This window comes from Melopsittacus undulatus, chromosome 6 (assembly GCF_012275295.1).
Source record: "Melopsittacus undulatus isolate bMelUnd1 chromosome 6, bMelUnd1.mat.Z, whole genome shotgun sequence".
NCBI lineage: Eukaryota > Metazoa > Chordata > Aves > Psittaciformes > Psittaculidae > Melopsittacus > Melopsittacus undulatus.
This window is the reverse complement of record NC_047532.1, coordinates 21,764,518-21,781,491: the sequence shown is the minus strand read 5'-3', so window position 1 is coordinate 21,781,491 and position 16,974 is coordinate 21,764,518. Positions and strand designations below refer to the sequence as shown.

General features: G+C 35.6%; 2 protein-coding genes across 4 annotated transcripts in view; one reads left to right on the top strand and one right to left on the bottom strand.

Annotated features, from left to right (window-relative positions):
• Positions 1-10,684, top strand: part of FUBP1 (far upstream element binding protein 1) — a 36,192-nt gene extending 25,508 nt beyond the window's left edge. The window contains exon 22 of the transcript XR_004080856.2: positions 9,998-10,684. The gene's annotated coding sequence lies outside the window, so the exon portion shown is untranslated. The remainder of the gene's footprint in view (positions 1-9,997) is intronic.
• On the bottom strand, positions 156-16,265 carry NEXN (nexilin F-actin binding protein). 3 transcript variants are annotated; one of them, XM_005151045.3, is made up of 12 exons: positions 16,210-16,245; positions 14,875-15,066; positions 14,657-14,735; positions 14,426-14,574; positions 13,028-13,069; positions 11,770-11,964; positions 11,522-11,695; positions 9,269-9,454; positions 4,651-4,848; positions 3,121-3,342; positions 1,880-2,065; positions 156-1,438 (listed from the first exon to the last, which is right to left on the bottom strand). In XM_005151045.3, the coding sequence occupies exons 1-12, from the start codon at positions 16,234-16,236 to the stop codon at positions 1,067-1,069; spliced, it is 2,022 nt and encodes a 673-aa protein (XP_005151102.1). In that variant the 5' UTR covers positions 16,237-16,245; the 3' UTR covers positions 156-1,066. The 3 variants fall into 3 exon arrangements, with proteins under 3 accessions (XP_005151102.1, XP_030906612.1, XP_030906611.1); XM_031050752.2 differs by lacking the exon at positions 14,875-15,066 and having other exon boundaries at positions 16,210-16,265; XM_031050751.2 differs by lacking the exons at positions 11,770-11,964; positions 13,028-13,069; positions 14,875-15,066 and having other exon boundaries at positions 16,210-16,265.
• Between the last annotated feature and the right edge of the window lie 709 nt (positions 16,266-16,974).

The window sequence follows — 16,974 nt, the reverse complement described above, 5'->3', positions numbered from 1 at the left end:
CCTTGTCTTTCTGATAAGGCTTATACACATGTTCTTTAATTTAAAATGTGACTGTTCATAAAATTACTCCTACAGAAGCTGAAGCTGAAAAACTCAGATGGTGTTAGCTGAATTACATTAGTGTTGATGTCAAGAGGTCTTAGAAAGAAAGAACAGTAGCCTTAAGAAGACAATATTTAGAGATGCAACAGTTTATTGCAGTAAGAAAGAACAATGATTGAGAAGTTAGGCACTTTTTGAAAATAATTTTCTTAAAGCTTGCTTCCCATCAACTTAAAATATGAGCCTGCCATAGCTGTCACCAACTGTTCCTGTATCATTTAAGCAATGAAAAAATTAGCAGTTTTACAAGCAAATGCTGGTAATGTGAAAACTACTACAAGCCTTACTGAGACTGTTTTACTGTTTTTAGTTTTGGATTATCAGTGGCATCAACAAGCAAGCCCATTTTAAAACAAAATAACCAATGCTCTTTAAAACAAAACAACAAAAGTGAGCAGTTGCGTAATCTTTTATTCTTTAAAAATAGTACAATTGAGTTTTTGAAAATCATCAATAAGTATTTCCTTTGGCCAGTTCAGTGCCTCTGAGATAAAGAAAAACAGCTTAAATATTCAGTGTTCATGCAAAATATACCAATAGATTTACACTACTACACAAGTTTCCAGATTGTGTATTTAGCTTTATACTATTACACAACAGTTGGTCTTCAAACGTGGGAGCACTATAATAGTTTAGCTTTTTTCTTTAGTTCATCCTTCATACACTGATTCCTTCTTTTTAGTCTTTAATACCAATTTCTGTACTGAGCAAGGAACCTGGACACTCTCACAACTGAAGGTTATTCTTATCTGATGCAGGAATGACAATGCATATCCTTGCTTTCTTTAGTTGGCCCCATCAGGGAATGAGATGATGCAGTAAAAGTTTTGAGGGGAAGAAAGATTCCAGCTAAAGCAGAGCATTAGTAGTCATCAGCTAGAAAATAAAAGGGTAAGAGAAACAGATAATTAGATTTCATAATAGGAAAAGTGCAAGAAGAATGAGAATGAAGCGAATGAAAATGTTAACTCTTACTTTCAATGGTAAGAATACAAGTGCTAGCAGATGTGCCTCTGTTGTTGACTGCTTTACACATATATTCCCCTTCATCTTCTGGGAAGGTTTCTGGCAAGTAAAGGCAATAGGTTTCTCCTCTTTCGATATATTGATAGTCCTCAGAGTCCTGCAACATTTCTCCCTCAAACCACCATGTAACTTCAGGTTTTGGTTCTCCAGTAATTTTAACTGTAAATCTCACTGGCTCGCCATCAACAACTGATGTGTTTTTCAGTGACTTCTTAAACCAGGGTGCTCCAGATCGAGCTTGATCCTCCTCATCTTCACAAGTAGAACCATTAATAATGCTTCCCTCCTCTTCTTCTTCCTCTTCCCTTTTCTGTTTTAAAATAAGTTGATTTAGAACATTTAAAGTCGCAATAGCAGTATGCCTGCCAGTGATAATGTATTTGATTACAGAAAGTTACCACATTTCTGAGAACATGAAATGCCCACCTATCCCACTAGATACCATAATGCACTGAATCTAGATATGGAACAAGTGAGGCTGTAATCTTAGGGCAAAATATAAGCATAAAATAAAAAATCCCATTTTCAGACTATTCAGAGGATACTGCAAGAAAGGTTCATTGTATCTCTGAACACATCAAGAATATGTGAAAACACCAAAAGCGATTTTACATTATTACAGCAATTCACAGCAGCTGTTAAAACAGCATAATGTTCCTTTTATACCTCTGGCAGTGTTGCCATCAGTGGTAATCAGAAGCTAAGTTAAATGACACTTAGGACTGAGGAAAAGGCACTTTGTAATTTATACCTTCTGTAATGCGGCATCAATTTCTTTCTGTTCAAACTGCATGCGTAGTAACTTCTGCTCTTCAATTCTTCTCTGTTCCTCTTCTTCCCTGGCTCTTGCCATTTGCTCAAAACGGGCCTTCATGTTTACCTTGTGAGTAAATGGAGCCTCAGATTTCTTAGCTGGTCTCACATCTACCTCATCATCCTTGTGAAGGGGAAATTAAAAAATAGGACTTAATACCTTTTAAATATGTATAATAATAATTTGGAGTTTTATAGAGCAGTAGTTCTTAACAAAGCCATGCAGAGTCCTGTTTTTCTCAGAGGTTTGATGTTGGGTTTAAGATCAAGTCTTAATAGCTTATCCCAGAGACAGAGCAAAATACTGGCAAAGTAATTTAAAAAATGTTGGGTAGAAAGGTACTCCTAAGTGTTTATTTTCATATAAAAGTTGAATACTGTCACGTGGCAATGGTAAATCCTTAGTGACTTGAATTTTATGCCATAGTGTTTGGGGTAGCTTCAACAGCTAACACAGGTTGACCTTATAGAAAAATCATTACAGTGTCAGTCATTAAAAGCCCAAAAATAAAAGGTAGGTGTTGAGCTGATTATGAAGTAACTGACCACTGTGAATGGGAACTTCAGAATGAGACTCAGATCAGGCTTGCTGCTGTAAAAAGTTTGTGCACTGCCATATGATACATCATGAAAACTGACATTAGTGTTTTGGGTCACAGAGCATTGGATTGACTTACTGCTTAGACTGATAGCTTAATTTCATGTTTTTCCCCTCTGAAAAATGCCAGATTCTGAGGCATAGATAAGTAGACTTGCTTTTCTTCTTTAGCCTGAGAAATGAGTAAAGATTCTAAGACTTGATCTTCAAAGGGTATTGTTTTTCATGTTTTGGTTTTAATTCATGCAGTAGAGAATGAATTAGAGTTAAGAAGGAGAAGCAATTCGTGATGATTAACAGAGTAATTCTCAAGTAAGAGTATTTCAAACCCTTGGGCTGGCAGGTTTCAGGTTGTTAAGATGCTGAATTGAGGGCTTGAGCAGAAAACAGGTGTCTGCTTGACCAGATAACTGGTAATAAACTAGTGCTGTTTCTGTCAGGGATGCTGAGGTGGGAACAGGAAGGAAGGGAGAAAATTATTTTGGATATGTGGCAGACTTTGAAAGCAGCAGCACTGTCAACTCCTGGATTATCAGTTTGCGAGTTAAGTACATCATTAACCTAAAGAGAATGCAACTTACCTCTTGAAATTTTTCAGCTTCCCTTTCTCTTATTTCTTCATCCATTGCCCTTCTCTTTGCTCGCTCTTCTTCAATCTTCTTCTGTATTTCTTCTTGAGACAGCTGTCCTATTTTTTCAAATTTGCTTTTTAAGTTCTTTGCCTGAATAGAACCACTTCTTTTTAGCTTTATTAATTCTTCATATTCTTTGCTTAGCTCGAAAGTTTCACATTCTTCTTCCAGCTGTTCAGGAATTGCAGAATGATTAAGATGGAAGATGCCATAGGTATTTTTACTACCTGTTCTCCACACAGATAGGTGTAACTTAATACACTTGAACAGTTCTCTTAGTTATTTGAAATCAGAATAGACTGTATCTTTTTTTTGTTCCTTTGGTATTCTCTAAACTAGATACAGATTTTACAGTATCTGGCTTAAATGTACCTTTTGTTTGAAATTACATTCAATAAGCCACCTTTCACAGACTCAGAAAACTGGACACCTAGCAATACAAAGATAACTATCTTGGATCAAGAATTTACCTCTCTGGCGTACTTGCAATATGATATGAAATAGCTTTCTAAAATACAGCTACTTTGTTAATTCAGTAAAAAACAAATGATATTTCAGGATGTTGTGGCTGGAAAAGAAATGTCAGTTCTGTATCTTGTAGTCAAATCCTATCTGAAGCTGATATTGTTGCTATTTTACTCCCTCCTTTTATGACCTCTGACTGACAGTTAAGATGTATATGCATTTTAGTTGGAGGACCCTGTCTCTCCCTTCTTCCCCAGCATGTAATATGAAATTTACTTTAAAAGTTTAGGTGAATAAAGGCTCCAATGTAAGCTGGAGCCTTTATTACTCACTAGCTTAGCTTAGCTTAACAAAAATATAGTCCTCTAACATTCAAAATAGAATAATAAAGAATTGCCACCCACAACCAAACCAAATTGAAGCGTAAAGTTCACGAACGTGATGTTTTAAACATCTGGTATGCAAAACAAATTTTGTGTGATTTTTAAGATCAGCTGTGACAGTCTTCAAACCCTTGATACACTGACTAGAAACAAGTTGAGGCCACTGTAATCCTTCCTAATTCGTTAACATCGCATTCCCTTGAGGAAAAGCAAGAATTTTGCTCTTTCTTAATTTCAAGTTTGTATTTTCATTTAGGAGCTAGACGTTTCTGCTCTTCTATTATTGTAAATGTTACATAATAGCTTTAGTAATGCTGTAGAATTTTCAGAAGTGACTGTAAAATAACATTACAAGTTTGAAATTGTGTTTTTACTTTTAGGGTGGCAAGGCAGAATGCATTTTCCTGGTAGATTAGTGTTTAAAATATTTTTAAAACATTGTATAAGATAGATATGTTTTTCAGGTTTTCTATTTTTCATTCTTTTCATATCATTCTAGAAGTACTGATTTAAAATTGCTTGTAAAGAAATATTCAGTTACATTCCTAAATGTTAAGATTTTAATAACTAACTGAAATTAGCTATTTACTTTTATTCAGAGTATGCATAGCATATCCTTTGATATACAGACCTCCCCCATTTCTTGTCTCAGCTGCTGAAATTCTTGCTTCTCCATTTCCAACTTTTGCCTACGCTCCTCTTCTGTGCGTCTCTTTTCTTCTTCCATTTTTTGTCTCAGCAACTCCTCAAAATTAATTTCCAGTTTTCCAGGTACAAGAGATTCTTGAGAAAATGTTTTAAACATTTCTGGTGATTCATCATCCAGCACCTGCTGGAAATTGAGAGCATTAATGATACCTGTGGTGAAATCACAGCAGTGCTCAGGCATTCTAGTACATAAAGAAAACCAAGTATTTTGCCACATCTGCCACAGTAAGATGCAATGTGGGTATTCCTCCAATGTTTTGAGAGGGAGTGAGTTTGTGGGAATGGTATTTGACTTTAGGTCTTCCTTATTACAATGCTACACTTTTATAATGAGGATGAAGTTGATTATTAAAATACAGTCATTTTTGCAAGCTGATGAGAGGATATCCCCTTAGTGCAGCTTTGGGACCTGTAACAGTTGATTCCCATCTACTTCCCAGACTGTCATTACACAAAGTGCTTGTGTTTCAGTGTCAACTGCTCTTACCACTGAAGTACATGTACTTGTAATCTTTTCTTAAGCAAATCAGATTAAATTCCTGTGCTTAAGCAATACTGGTATTCCCAGTAACCAGAACTGAACAGAATTTTCTACAAGAAACTCTTTTTGTGCACAAATTGATTATACAAAGTTGCACTGCCAGTTCATTGGTTTGTACAACCCAACAGCAAGGGTTTTCTCATTTCTGTCCTTTCTCAGGAAGGGTTAGGCTTTTGTAGTCATTCATGAGCAAGCCACTTATTTTGTAGCTAATTAATAAGATGGTAGGGCCTCAAAAAGCAGGAAGTGTAAGAAAAAGTACTTTATCAGACTGAATTTGTTGAAACAAAGTTTTACCAAAGCAGGAAACTACGCTACAAAAATGGCCAGGGAGCATGACAGTCTGTTAAGTTTAAGCAGCAAGGTTAACTCCTTGATAAAACCTATATAAATGTATATTTGCGCATGTAAGTATGTAAATTTATTAACAGAGATTGTTTCAGCAGAAATGTTCTGTGGATAAATGTGAGATTTTTCAATTTACTGTGTTCATCTCACATTCTTTAATGCAACGTTGTGGGGTCTTTTTGTCTGCTTTTACAAGAATAATGTAATTTCTTGTCTGGGGCTCTGCCATCTTTCTAATTTGCTGTCTCTGGAAAGCAAAGCCTGGGTTGCATTAAGTCTTGCATTTGCTCAAACTAAATAGCTAGTTATAAGGTGTTGGGATACAGTTTCTGGGAGCAAGTCCAAAGAGGAGTGTGAACCCAAAAAAGACATTGGGAGATATTAATAATAGCTCTTCAAATGCAAAATTAAAAAAAAAGAAATCCCAAGTAAAGAATCAAATAAGAGGAAAAACAGAAATGCAGCTCTGGTTGATATTTCTTTTTCTAGTTCTACCTGAGTTCTCCTGAAGGAGAACTATGGATATCTGGGCCTGTATAACTTGACTGTGTAAATCATGAGCTTAAGTGTGTAAATCATGACATAAATCATGGCGGTGAGGCATTGGAACAGGTTGCCCAGAGAAGCTGTGGATGCCTGGCAGTGTTCAAGGCCAGACTGGACTGGGCTTTGAGCAGCCTGGTCTAGTGGAATGTGTCTCTGCCTCTGGCAGGGGGGTTGGAACTAGATCACTGTTAAGTTCCTTTCTACCCAAAACTTTCTATGACTGTATTAGGTCAGATACTGATCTAAACTGCATGGTGATATGGCTTTTGGCACTATTTAATCAGTGCATGTTTGAAAAGCCTTGTTAAAATATGGAATAGCCCAATGTTCCTTAAACTGTAGGCATTCTCAACAGTAGTCATCAGTCAAATGCTAGAAAGAATTAAAGGGGCAAAACTTTCATTTGATAAAGTGTTTTGACTAGCTTCATAAAGAAAAACTTTTTTAAAATAAAGATTCTTTGGCACTCCCTTTTCTCTTTATTGCTACTTACTGCCATTGTAACTTAACACCTTTCACTGCTCCTTGTGCCATCTCAGTTTGTCTGTCTTGACCTATTTTGCCCATATCTTTTTTTTTTTACAGCTCATTTTTTTGCCTCAATCCCACACAAATACTGCTGCTATTCACTATAGATGTCCTTCACATTTCCCTCAGAGTAAGCTTACAGTTGGACTTCAGCCCCCATTCCTTCCATTCTTCATTTGTTTTGCATAATATGAGCAGATTTGTTGCAATTACATTATGGAGAAGTGGAGTCAAGAAAACAAATCTGTTAACTATTTCCTTTAATGAAAACAGTGCATAGTCCCGTAGTTTTTGGAGGTTAATCACAGCTAAATTAGCAAAGAAATGTGAAAGTCTCTTGTTAGGATGCATTAGCTCATGTGCTTATAACTTCAAGGAGATGCGGAACCTAAGGGGACAGGAGAAGCATTAATTCAATATTTACCAATGCGTGTATGTGTAAGTGTTAAAAGCTGAGCATGTGAACAAATATTAGCAGCTGCTTGCTCTGTATTTTTGAATTACTGAGTTACAAAAAGGCAGCAACCCAACTTATTCCTGGTTAAAAAAAAGAGGAAAAATTTCAGCTGAATTTTGTGATGTTCAAGCTCCTTGTGGTTGGTTCAATAAATATTTAGCTGTATTTTGTGAAGTGGGAACAGATGGTAGTGAGAAATGGTCCTGTACCAACCACAGTTTGCAGCAGTCAACAAATTTTCAGTGGGAAAGAGTGACTGACAAAGAAAAGAATATTTTTTTATCTGTGCTAAGATGGGTTCTTTGTGCATTCTGTAATAGACTGTCGGGTGAAAGATGAATGTTTCAGTCTGAAAGTGATCACCTTGGTGGTGGGAAGCATGGAAGTATGAAAGCAGAAAAAATAAACATGAAATAGGGAGATCCTTCTGACAGGAGGTGGTGGTTGTGTTTTCCAGCAACAATATTGCTGCTTCTGTGTGTGTACACTTTCAGATCTAAAATGAATCAACATGAAAAAGGTTCTAAAATAACTATGTAATTTACATGCTTAAATAAAAATTGTGTGAGGTTTTGCTGCATCTGAAAGAGATGATTAATGTGTTCTTAAAATGTTTAAAAGTAAATCTGGATTGCTGCTACATTGTGTAGCTGTGGAAAATAGGGAAAGCATGGTCTTATTTTTTTGTTGTAAGTAACAGAGAATGTGTTCATATTCAAGATGCTGATTAACAGAAAGCTTCAGACATGAAAATGTAAAAATACATTTTCAGTTAATTTCTTATATCACTGAATGTTTTCACTGTCTACAGTGAGAGTGCAATCATAGACTCTGTGCTGCATCTAACGGATTAAACCCTGTTTAATCAGTGATATTTTTCTTGACTGGACACTTGAGCTTAGGTTCTTGCTACATAGAGGCAGAAAAAACAGGTGCTCAAGAAAGCAGGAAGAAAACAAGAGGATGACACATTCTTCCTTCACTTTTCTTTTTTCTTTGTCTGCTGGCTTTTCATAATGTAATTGAATGGCAGAAGTCCAGTATAATCATATAAAGTTTTGTCTCACAAGCATTGCTTTGAATGATGAAGAAAATTCTGTTATGCAGCTGGTTTTTCCCAATAAAACCACAGGGAGGAATGGAGGAAGATGCTGCCAGATGACTGGTTAATTCCACAGTTCTGTATGGTGGGTCTTGTCCTTCCTTTTGAAACAAATACTTAGGTTTAGGTGGTATTTGTGTAATTTAATACTTTGTTTCTTAACCACCACCTGTATGTAACTGACTTGTATCCAACTTGAAGTTGTTGGAATAGGCATGAAGAATACAGTGAATAGCTCCGTGCTGGTTATTTCTTCTAATAATGTTGCCACTTTCTGAAATTGGGCATCATTCTCTGCTTTAGCTGGTGCCAGTATCTCAGTCTTAGATCCCTGAACATTTTTCTTCAGTGTAATCTTAACCTAAATTTTAGAAGTCATTGCATATCACAGAAATCTGAATGTATCTAAGGAAGATCCATATTACGAATTGTTCTAACAGTAAATGCTATGAGTTAGGGGTTTTTTTGTTTCTCTGAATAAGCAACAAAATACAATAAAAATATCAGCTGACTTCAGCCTCTTAATTTTTCCTTCCTAAAGGACCACAGATGATTAGAAAATTCATACTTGCAGTGGGCCTTTCTCTAGTATGCCATTAATTAGGCTTTAGCTAGTAAGAGCTGATTGGTGGCTACCCTATAAAGGCAGGGAGATAAACTTGGAGAAGTAAGAGGAATTGCTTTTACCCCCCAAAAAAACAAACCCTACTTGTGAAAATATTCTGCTTTCTAAATCTGTTGTATCTACCATAACAATACCCATTGGACACAATATCTGGTTTTGATTAAATTATTTGTAATCCTTTCTAGGCTTGCTGTGAGGAAGGATTTGTCTGTGAGTTTTTGGTAAATGAACTTGATTAGTTTACCCCACCACCTTGTAGTAAGTACTGAGGTAAACTGACTACTGAAGGAGCTGAAGCATGAACTCTTTAACTGTAGTTAGAGCTTTCCCACAGAGCAGCTTTAGAGTTAACTTAGGTAAAAACTAAACTATATACTAAACAAAAATGCCATACCATGTTCCTCCTTGCTTCAGCAAATGCTCTTTTTTCTTCTTCAATGCGTCGTCTTGCATCTTCTTCTGCTTTCCTCTTTTCCTCTTCTCTCCTCTGTCTTTCTATCTCCTCAAAACTGAGTCTGAGTTTACCAGGACGGAATTCTTTAACAGAATTTTCAGATTCTTCATCATCACCTTCATTTATCTTCAGAAAAAAGGGAGAAGAATAAATAGAAAAGACTTTACCCAAACATAGCAGTATTCTTTATAGTAAATAGTATTTCATTAATTCCTTTCTGATCTTTCATCATTATATTTTTCTCCTGGGGGGGGGGGAGGAGGGTGGAATATATTGAGAGTTTGGTTAATATTTAAATATTTAAGTCTTGGTTTTAGCCAGGGGAGGGAGAAAAGAAACATATTTTTGTAACCTCTATGTGGCTTCTGTAATTCCTAAACATATGTTAAGTGCATAATTCAAGGAATAATGTGTTGTAATTGTTCAGCCTTTTCATTACATATGTATTTTACAGTCTTGGGGATGGATAATTTACTCTAAATCACTTTTCTTTACATCTCTTTAATAGACCTTTATGCTGTCAAGTCTTTTTGTTTGCATATAAATTGTTTTCACCATTGCAGTTACCAGTTAAAAAAATGCTGTAGAGTTTTATAGCAAAACTAAATCAATTAACACTTTGCTATTACCCCAGACTGAGATTTTTCTTTCTTTCTTTTTTTTTTCTAGACATTTAATCATCACTGAAAAAAGGGAACTGAGATGCTCTGATCTCTTCACTTTTGCTTGTCTCCAGTAACACTTATCTGCAGAGAGAAGGCGGTGGTTTGCAAACTGCAATCAAGAACAAAAGACTGAGCCATCTTCAGAAGACGTCTCAGATTTCTTTTGGAGTACACAAGTTGTAAATTATATTACTTGCTAATAAATGCAGATACAACAGGAGACATGAGCAAAACTTCAGTAAGAACAGCTAGTGACTTTATTAAATTCTCTCTTCTTCATTTTCTTCCCTGATTTCTTTCACCAGCATCCCCTGTCCAACCCCAAATAAAAAAGTGCATTACTGACATTGTGAAGGTTATTGGTGTGGAATGGTTTGATTTATTCAAGCTGGGAGTGGAAGAGTAAACTACAATTTAGGTACCTACCTAAACCTAGAATTCACTATTTGGACTAGTTGGGAATTTCAGAGTTTCAGCTTTCTCAAGGTTCTGTGGTTTGATTATTTTTTATTTTTTTTTGAGAATAGAAATGTCTAGAATGTTTTTGAAATGTAGTCAGCATAGTGATCGTGAGCTGTTTATCCAAGAATGTTCAATCATAGTTATTATACTCTGTTTAAGTTAAAGTTTGCAAATTTGTAACAATAATATTTTCAGAGATGTAGCAAAAGAATAAAATCTCTTTTCTCATTCACCTTCTTTGTATGTGAATTATAACAAATTCATAATGATCATAATTGTACACGGGAAAGATATTTAAATACGGAACTTTTAAAATGCTTTTGGAATATAGTGAAGTGAGGAAATACAGAACAAACTACCTGGTATATCTTACATTAAGACTGAGTGCATAACTCTTAGTATGATCAAAGAACAAACTATAGTGAGATCTGTTTATAATTGATCTAAAATAACTGTGGTTTATGATATAGAACACATACAGAGGCAGTCTTGCAAGTAATATAAAACACCAATTGTGGGCTACATTTCTGACAACTTGGGGCTTCATCTAGTAATTTCCGGTACATTGTTGTTTATGCCAGTACATACAAGAGACGTGACTGTCTTTTCTACCTTGCTTTATAAGAGCAAGGTTGTAATGGATGTATTTATCATAAGTAAATATGGAAATAAGAAATAGTATTCTGTTACTCTGGAATGTCTTCATAAAAACTGGTTACTGACACATCTGAAGCACTGGTTACGAACAAAACAGACAACTGGTTATCTTCTTGAGGGTCTACTGCCTGGGGTACTACAAAGTGTAGATATAAAACCTGCTAAGGTTGCTGGCAGACTTAAAACACATGAATTTCCTGGATTTACTAAAAGAATGTCAAGCGTTATGTTGTGGTTACTGAGTTAGAGCTAAGGTCAAAAATACATCTTTCAGAAACTTATTTTTGGACTCTTGAAGCCTGCAATATAGTAAAGAGTAAGAAAAAAGAAGAATCAGATACAGTAAAGAATGTAAAAGCATAGCCTAATGTAAAAATTGTGTAACTACATGAACAAAACATGCATCTACCATTCGCTGCCTAGCTTCTTCAAAGGCACGTCTTTCTTCTTCTAAACGCTGTCTTGCTTCTTCCTCTGCTTGCCGCCTTTGATTCTCCTGTCTTTGTCTTTCAAGTTCTTCAAATGTCACTTTCAGCTTACCAGGAGACAGAGACTCTGGAGTTTTATTGTCTTCATTTTCACCCTGTGTAAGGAAAATAAAATTGTTATATCTTAAATAACAGATATTTCTTAGATATTTTTGGATGAGTGGTTTACCATGACATTTGAAAGGCACTTGGTTTCCTTAAGGGATGGGGTTTGTTCCTCATATTTTAGCTTCATTTCTTCATCCTTTCTCTCTCTTTGTTCTGCTCTCTCCTTTCCTGTGTTCTCAAAGTTTATTTTCATCTTCCCAGGTGTTTTGGTGGGTTTTACAGGCACTACTGTAACCAGCAGTGAATCATCCCCTTCCTGTCCAAAAAGATATTTATTTAGTTTTCATAAAGCTTGACTTCAGACTCATTCCTTCCTAAAACTGTTGTTTTCACCTGTGTGCACACCTTGTATTGAGTGTCAACCACAAGAATAAACCCATTTGCCTGTAACAGTCACTAGTTTTCTCGAAATTCCTGAAGAGCATCAAGACTGAATTACATTTTAAACATAACTGCTGGCAAACTCCTTAATCTCTGTGTATTTTCATTAACAGTATTCATGGTATGGAGAAGAACAGGTGGAATTTTGATTACATCACAATTGTAGCCACAGTCTACTTCCAGTCTTACATTTAATATGTAAAGGAAACACTGTGGTTGGAATAAGCTAGTTCTGGAGGCCAATATGTAATTTGTCAGGCAGAGTAATTTTTCCTGAAGGATGTTGCTGCTACAATGCTATTGTCACAACTTACTTGCCAAAATACATTTTACCCTTTCCTGTCCCCCCAAAATACCATGATTAACAGGGATATTGAACTTAAAATTTATGGGGTTTTTTTTTGTCTTCCCCAAAGCTGTCGTAGGCATGAGATTTTCTTGTGTTAGTGAAAGACAGTGGGACATTTGGACCTAGCTTTTTCAAAGAAAACATTTACAAGATTTAAAATCCAAACACATACAGTAAATTAGTCAATTAAAAAGAAAAAAAAAGTTAACTGAGGTGTTCAAGCACCTGTATATTGACAGGATCCCCTTTTAATTTCAAGTTTAAGGCAAAGAGCTTTTAAGAGGGTACTTTCCAAAGCCAGAGGACTTGGAGTATCACTGCCAGTATACCTCAAATTCCCTCTGGTAGCTTTGCATATATTTACATTTTAGATGTTTTTAACTAACCACAAAGTATTCACAGTGCAGACTATTTCAAACTGAAATATATGGACTTAAAGCAGACACGATTCCATATACTTCAACAATTTGTTAGCTCCGTGGTTGGATTTCAGTTAGGTATTTGTGCGCCGGTTTCCCAGCCCGAATTACAACAATAACACAAAGTGAATAAAAATGTAGGTGAACATTTCTTAAAAAAATCTGATTACCTCAGCTGCTGAGTCAGTTCCCGTATTGTTAAAGTCATCAATCTATTAAATGAGAATTTCATAGGATTACATTACTTTGGCTCTTTGCCTTAGATTTGCAAACACAGAACTGGAAATTCTTTTTGGATCATCAGTGATACATATGGAGCACTTAAATTCATAGAGATGATCATGACTGAACCTTTGTTGGAGTACTGCAGATAGGTTGTTGAGGAAGAGGGAACATAAAACATCACACAGAAAGTAAGCTAAAGCAGTCTTAACTCTTCAGTGATGAACTGTTAAGATTTCTGAGAAGGGTACATTTGATGTCCATTCTTCAGTTAAGCATTCCAGAATTGCATAAGAAGAAAAAAAGCTAAAGCAAGCTCATCGATTATTACTGATCCAAGGCATGTTGTCATCCCCCCACCTACTGCAAAAAGCCTACAGTCTTCGCTTTATATGCTCTTTGTATGTTCGTGTCTAAAGCTAACATACTTTCTAAAACTCTGCATATGTACTTCTGCCTTACAGACTAGATTAAACATATGCTAGAGATATTTCCAATTAAAAGTACAGTTTAAACAATGTTAAAAGTCTTAGTAGAAAATACTGTTCAAATCCTTCTTGAAAACTGGCTCCTCCTGTAACACTTTCTTTTCTTACAATGAAACCAAAGCCAAATTAAGAACTTCTGTCTTTTGGTTAAATAAAAATCTGCTTATGGTTATAGTCTTATTATTTAGATGCTCACTCACAGCAGTATTTGCAGCACCAAGGAAAATTTACAAAAGGAATTAAATAGGATACCCCAATGCAAAATTCTACAAAAGGCAAAATTTGCTTTCTCAGAGTTAACAAAAACTGGATTCTGTTCATATATACATAAGTATGCAATAAAAATTCACGAATTGACAAACAAGTAAAACATGATCTAAATCTTCATGATTTATGATTTGTCCTACATTAGTACCTCCTCATTTTTGCCTGCCAGTACCATTTTCTTATTGCTTGCGTTAGTTCATCTGTCACTGAAGTGTACTCACTAATGTATAAGTAAAATTTGTCTAAGGACTGGTAAAATATAAGAAACATTTTCAAATTAGTTTAGAAAATTCTGTAAGCCCTTGTATGCCTGTGACATCAAAATTTGTGCCTGATTCACATTCCTATTGGGTCTCTGCCTGCCTGGTTTCATCTGTAACTCAAAATTTAGCACCTTAAAAACAGTTACAGCAAAGAAGCGAAGATGAAGATTCTATGAATATTATCCCCCACTTCCATCCCATCGAACATCTCCGTGTAAATCACTACTATCAGAAATCTTAAGATTGGATCTTTCTGATCAAGACAACTTTTTTCCTTGTGGTGACTGTTTACAGTTATGTTGTGACTGTTGTGAGCAGGTGACCATACCTCCTGGGCCTTTTTTGCTAATTCTCTTTGAATTTTTCTTTTTTCAATCATATCTTGTTCAATTCTGCGCTTTCTTTCTTCTTCCATTCTTTTTCTTTCTTCTTCTTGCCTTTGCTTCTCCATTTCTGCAAATTTGCCTTTAACAGTTCCTGTGAATATGAAACGGACAATTCAGTAGTTACATCACGTATCTAGTGAATTATGTGGCCTTTAAAGACAGGTCTCTCTTACCTATCAGCTTTGGAACATAACCTTTTTCAATTTTAGATTTTGCATCATCATCTTCATCAGATCCAAGCAGTTCCTTCATCTAGTTGATGAAACACAGAAAGGAAATTGTCTTTAGACCTTAAATAAAACTGATATTATTGTCTCAAAATAATGTGAAAATATTTTCACATACAATATTAAATACTAAAACAACACAAAGTATTTGCAAAGAAAATAACCTCCTGCTTTCTCCTGTTCCATTCTCTCTCTCTAATATATTGTTCTTTTCTTCTTTGCTTTTCATCTCTAGATCTCCTTTGATTTCTTTCTTCCCTTGCTTTCTGCATAGCTTCAAATTTATCCTTTACATCCCCCTTGTGAAGCTTGGGCACATAGGACTTTTGGACGGGTTTAGATGAAGAAAGCAGAATCTTGGTGAAGATAAAGAAGAAATGAAGATAAGAAAAAGAAAGTTGAAACAGATGGACAGAAATATTCTGATAGTTGGATTAGGAAGAATGTAAAAACGTAAAACAGAAGTGCATTTGGAATTATGAACTTTGTGCCACTAGCTGTCATCAGTTAAGCAGCATTTTATTCATTCATAAACAGTAATAAATATTGAAAATCCCAAAACAACATTCAGCTTTGTATTATTCTTAGGATGTAACTGTAACGAACAGCTAAATAATTAGGTATATGAACTTTGTGAATGTGCATTTTCAAATGTATTCAAATACAGATTTATACTGCTGATTTTGATCATAAGCAGTCACCAAAAAGCCTCTCTACCCCTAATATTTAAACCAGGTATGAAGACATAGACATATGGTAGAGTACGTATGTGTTCTTCTGAAACATTTCAACAGCCATATGGTTTTTAAATAAACAGTGGTACCTGTTAATTTAAAATTTCCAATGCATTATATACTTTTTTTTCCAGATATTTAGAGAAACTTGGAAATCCATCAATTTTATGTTGTAAAGTGCCAAGATTACTGGACTTGCAGGACTCTGATACTGAGACAGCTAATGGACCCTTCTTTGCCAATGCTTATCCTGAACATGCCCAAATAGAAGAAGTTCAGTAAGCAAAGTTCCCACTTTTCAGAACTACTGTGAATTTTTCTCTTTTTACCGTAACGACTCCAGGAATGTTCTCAATATAACAGTGCTGAAAAAAAAACGGCTGAAAACATTCCATGTTTCATATTTTCCACCTAAAGCAATAGGGTTTGTTCCTGTTGCTCAGTAGCCTAATATTTACAATTTAGAATTACATGTGAACGTGTCCAGAATTTTCCCCCAATATTTAAAGTTTCTTAATATTTTGTTACCTTCATTTTCCCTTTCTCCTTCATGTTTTTTTTAATAACATTAAGAATATATTTCATAGATCCCATCAAATCAGTTTCATTAAGTGACATCCAAGTGCCCTTCCATTATCTTAAAATAACAGCAATAGAAGCAGATTTCCAGTATAATTGTCTTTTACAATTGCATGTAATTACTCTTTTTGCAAGCTTTAGCTGTAAATACTACATTACTTCGATTACTTTAAAATTGGTACATACCTCAGTTTTCTGTGCAATGTCATTCATGGCTACTGTATTGTGTTCTGCACCTGGTTTGTTTAAGATTGCTTTCAGTTTCTACCTGAAAGAAACAGTTGAAGTTATATTCCTTTCTTTTCCTTTTAAATGATGCTTTAACCATCTTCCAGTAAATAAGTTTGCACAGGCTGAAACCAATGTATCACAATTTCATTTGGTCCTTTGAGGCTTCTGAAGACATGAATAGGTTCTAAGTGTGCAACAGTAATTAAAAGAACAAGCTTATGATTCTCGATGCATGCTACATATCTTAGATACTGGGTTTTAATTTCCATTTATTTTTTTTATAAAGGAGACTTTGAGCCAAGCTCTGGCTGCCCTTCCTGATGTGTTGCAAAACTCTTGCTCAGTGCTCATGCTAGCAGAAAGGAATGTGCTCTGCACCTTCGCCACTCCACTCCAGTTTGACTTGCGAGCCAGTGAGTTCAGGTTCCACAAAGTTTGTAGAGTGCTCAGGCCAAAACCCCCATGGCCTCCTGGAGATGCTGCTTTGCCTTTGTACAGCTGGCAGGAGGAAAGATGGCCCATGGCTGGGGAACCTACCTGGGTATCGGAGATGCAGCTGGATCTCCCACCTGAGTGAATGCTCTTGCTTGACTCCCAGCCAAGCTGGCACCTCCCTTCACGCAATATGGGAATACAAAATAATGCTTTCCTTTTTCCTAGGGCTACTCTAGGAAACACTAGTGCTAAAAACTATGAAATTAATTAGGTGAGCCACATACA